The sequence below is a fragment of the Medicago sativa genome, chromosome 4 (assembly GCF_051527215.1).
Source record: "Medicago sativa cultivar Bolivia chromosome 4, Bolivia_mono, whole genome shotgun sequence".
NCBI lineage: Eukaryota > Viridiplantae > Streptophyta > Magnoliopsida > Fabales > Fabaceae > Medicago > Medicago sativa.
In genome coordinates, this window is record NC_140752.1 from 29,935,481 (window position 1) to 29,940,000 (window position 4,520).

Consider the following 4,520-nt stretch of genomic DNA (forward strand, 5'->3'; position numbering starts at 1 on the left):
TTATTTAATATTAATTGATAATCTTTTTTCAAACAATATGATCATACACCACTCAAATTTGGAAGAAAAAAAGGAGCATCGTTAATTTGTTTTTTTTTTTTAATAAAAGTTCAGGCGTCAAACTTAGCATTATTCAAGTAAACTTTTACTATTAACATTAATAGTCTTCTTTTTTTTTTTTAAAGGAAAAAGAAACTTGCCAGAAAAGCAAGCCCCACAAAACTATATATATACCAAAAAGAGAGGGGGGACAAAACCAAAACCCTCAATACATCAAGAAAATCTATAATTAGTCATACCTAGTCTATTTCTATTGAATTCTGAACCAACTTGGCTAGGCACATGATCCCACCAGGCATGAGATTGTAAAGATATACCAATGTTAGCCAAAATGTCAGCACAACAATTTCCTTCCCTGCTATTTCAATTGCTGACATTGCTCCTTGAAGTTCAGCAGATAGAGAGTTTGTAATGCCCAAGTTGAAAGCAAAAGCACCAATGAAATCCGCATTTGAATCCCTGAAAATACCCCACAAGATGAAGGACCAGGATTGCCATTAGAGGCTCCATCAATGTTACATTTAATCCAATGCATAATGGGAGGCTGCCACAGAACTTCTTTGATGATTGGAGCATTTCCAAAGTTCATTTTAACTGAGAAGGCTCTTAGCATCACAAAATCTGTCATGGTTGAGTTTGCTTTGAGAGTGGAGCAGTTGCCTGATAGAGAAGTGCCAGCAATAATGAGGTTGATAGCTGAGCTAACTTGCACAATTTTATCAAAGAATCTTCTTTGGTTCCTGCAATACCAGATAATATTCAAACAATAGGTTATGGCTGCAAGAACAATCAGTTTGCAGAGGGGTGACCAGCCTCTATTACAAAGATCCAGAATATCCAAAACTGAAGAGTAGTTGCAGTGAATTTTAGTAATTGAATTCAACCAGTTCCAAATATTTCTAGCAAAGGCGCAATCTATGAAAAGATGATACAAGGTTTCCTCAGATCTGTTGCACAGGCTACACATAGATGGGAAAAGACATCCTCTAGCTGCAAGATTATCATCTGTTGGTAGCTTATTCAGCAAGCATCTCCAAAGCAGTAAAGTTTTTGAAGGAGGGATACTCTGATTCCAGATAAGCTTGGCCCAAGATATGTTGTTGGTTAAAGGAGAATGATAGAGATAAGCGTCCTTAAAAGCTAGATCTCCATTTTGAGTAAGTTTCCAAACTAGACTGTCTTCCTTCTCAGATAAAGGAATAGTGACTTTGTTTAGGATTGTATGAAGGTTTGGAAAAATTTGAAGTACACAATCAGGAACATACCATTCATGATTCACTATGAATTTATCCACTGTTGAAGTCAAAGAGTTATGTAGATTTTCAGGGATTTGCAAGACTTCCACCAATGGTTCACCACACCATTTGTCAATCCAAAAGTTGATATCTTGCCCATTGCCAAGGTTCCAGAAAGTGTTACTTTGAATGTCAGGGAATTTGTGTTTGATATTGCTCCAAATAGAGGAAAAAACATGATAAGCTATTGGTTTCCTCTTTTTGAGAACTCTGCTCTTCAGAAAGATTGCCCATTGGTGATTGTAATTGAGCAGCTCCCAACATATTTTTAAGTTTGTACCTTCATTGATACTAGAAAGGGATCTTATACCAAGACCTCCTTCTTTCAAAGGTAGACACATTTTTATCCAAGGGACAGTAACAAGCTTCTTTTGGTTCACATCTCCACTCCAGATGAAATTTCTCATCCATCTCTCCACATCCTTTATTAATTTGATTGGCCAAGCATAAATAGAGATGCAATGAAGGAGCATTGATTGAACTACACTCTTAACCAGCTGGACTCTACCAGCAATAGAAAGTAAAGATGCTTTCCAAGATGAAGGCTTCATTTTTACCTTGTCTGCAAAAGGTTGAAGATGAATAGTTTTGGGCTTCCCTATGAAAATAGGCACTCCTAAGTATGTAAAGGGAAGAGACCCAATATTGAAACCAGTTGATGCAGCAATGTTGAGAAGTTTATGATGATTAATGGATCCAGCATAAATGAAAGATTTGCTTGGATTGACAAACTGGCCAGAGTTTTGTGCATATCTTTTAAAGAGCTCAGTTAGGGTTTGGATATTAGGGTTTGTGGCTTTACAGAACAACAAAATATCATCAGCATAAAGAATGTGGGATGGGACAGGGTTGTTTCTGGAACCAAGGAAAAGACTCAATTTACCTTCTCTAACAAGCTTAGTGATGCTTCTACTAATAACTTCTTCAGCAAGGCAGAATAATAAAGGAGATAGTGGATCTCCCTGTGAAAAGAAGCCATGATTGATGCCATGATTGAACATGAAAAGAAGCCATGTAACTTTCCATTAATCGAGATAGAAATTTTTGCAGAAGCTAGAATTGAATGAATCCATTTGCAGAACATATCATTAAAACCATAAGCTTTGAGAACTCTGATGAGGAAACTCCAATCAAGTGTGTCAAAAGCTTTTGCAATATCCACTTTGATTGCAAGGTTCCCACCAAATGACTTTTTGTGTAGAACATTGACTGCTTCAGATGCAAGACATATGCAATCCTTGATATTCCTCCCTCTAATGAATCCTCTTTGCTGCACTGATGTAATAGCTGCCATGATTGATGCTAGCCTATCTGCTAAAATCTTTGAAATCACTTTGAATTTGAAGTTTGCAACTGCTATAGGCCTGTAATGATCTACTGAATCTGCATTGTTAGTCTTAGGAATAAGCACAAGAGTATTTGAATTAAAATTTGGCAATAACTAACCAGAGTTAAAAAATTGAAGAACAGCTTTTATCACATCATGCTTAGTTATTTCCCAATATTTTTGAAAAAATAATGCACCAAAACCATCAGGTCCAGGTGCACTATCATGATTTAGAGAAAAACCTACAGACTTGATTTCATCAGGATTAGGTAATGAAGTGAGCATGTTATTTATCCTATATGTGATCAGGCTTGGAATAACTTCCTCTACCATACCATCATTGATAATATTTGAGTTTTGAGTGAAAATATTTGTAAAGTGAGAAACAATGTGTTCAGATACATCTTCAGGGTCATGTAGTAAGACATCACCACTCCTCAGGGTTGTAATGAGGCTAGAGGCTTGTTTAATCTTGGCAACTCTATGAAAGTATGCTGTGTTTCTATCTCCTACAGTGTGCCATTTGACCTTAGATTTCTCTTTCCAGAATATTTCTTCAAGATTGAGAGCATTTTCAAGGTTTAATTGTGCAGACTTTTCTTGTTCCAACAAATCATCAGTGTAACCTATTCTTTCAATTTGATCTTGAATATCATCTACCAACTGGTTAACAGTGTTGACATGAGAATGAATATTTCCAAAGGTGTTATGGTTCCAGGTTTTGAGATTATCTTTGAGGGTTTTCAATTTTTGAGTGAGAACATACATGGGACATACTGTGATTTGTGTGTTCCAGCTTTGTCTAATAATGTTAATGCAGTCAGGGTGTTCAGTCCAAACTTTTAAGAATTTGAAGGTTGAGTTATGTTGGATGTTTTGGTTATTGAATTGAAAGAGAAGAGGGTAATGGTCAGACCTGAGTTTAGTGAGGGTGGATACATTTGATGATGAAGCTGCATTGATCCAGTTTTGGTTGACTATCACTCTATCAAGTCTTCTTTGTATGTTGAATCTTCCTTTTCTGCCATTGGACCAGGTGTATGAAGCTCCTCTAGTGTGGAGATGAATGAAATTGTTGGTGTCAGACCATTGTTGGAATTCTTCCATAGCTGATCTTGAAGGGGAGTAATGGCTTCTTTGCTCATGAGAGCCTAAAATAGAGTTAAAGTCTCCTATACAACTCCAGGGTAAGTCATGTTGAGAGTGTAGATGGTTTATGGCTGCCCAAAGGCTTCTTCTTCTAATATAGCAGGTAGCTGCATAGACAGCAGTTACACCAAAATCCTTGCCAGCAACATCAATTTTAATGGAAATGGATTGGTCATTAATATCAAGCAGGATGGGGGATAAATTGAATTTACATAGACACCAGAGGTTAGGTATGAGGTTATTCCTATCATTGACTGCAAAAATCTTAAGCCCTAGATTGTTGAGCCATCTTTGAGAAAGATTTGAAACATGCATCCATGGTTCTGCCAAAAAACATATGTCTGGTTTGTGTTTAACTATTAACTTTTTCAGGGCCAATTTTGTAGGTTTATTGGCCAAACCTCTCAAGTTCCAATAAAAGAACTTCATTTAAAAGGTTTGGGGTTACCAACCTTTGATCTGGTAGTATAGGTTCCTTGTTTTACCATCCTTGCCTTCTCAGTCTTCTTTTTTGCTTTTGAGGTCACAATATGAAAACCTTGATCAACTGAGCTAGGGTTTGCTGCATCTGCTTCTTGGTTCACAAGCTGAACTTTGGTTAAGCTAGTAGAAGAACCTGAGTATGAATCATCATTTCTTTCATGTTCTGCTGTTGGACTCTTGTTTGCATCATTCTCATCTAGTTCTGC

The 4,520-nt window shown here is 36.8% G+C and overlaps 1 protein-coding gene across 1 annotated transcript in view; it reads right to left on the reverse strand.

Annotated features, from left to right (window-relative positions):
- Positions 1–418: 418 nt before the first annotated feature.
- Positions 419–4,520, reverse strand: part of LOC146927653 (uncharacterized) — a 5,335-nt gene continuing 1,233 nt past the window's right edge. The window contains exons 1-4 of the mRNA XM_085707102.1: positions 4,280–4,520; positions 2,802–4,154; positions 2,467–2,738; positions 419–2,317 (exon numbers count right to left, since the gene is read on the reverse strand). The exon at positions 4,280–4,520 is cut by the window's right edge and continues 1,233 nt beyond it. Of these exons, the coding sequence (XP_085563228.1) occupies positions 419–2,317; positions 2,467–2,738; positions 2,802–4,154; positions 4,280–4,520 (3,765 nt within the window). The remainder of the gene's footprint in view (positions 2,318–2,466; positions 2,739–2,801; positions 4,155–4,279) is intronic.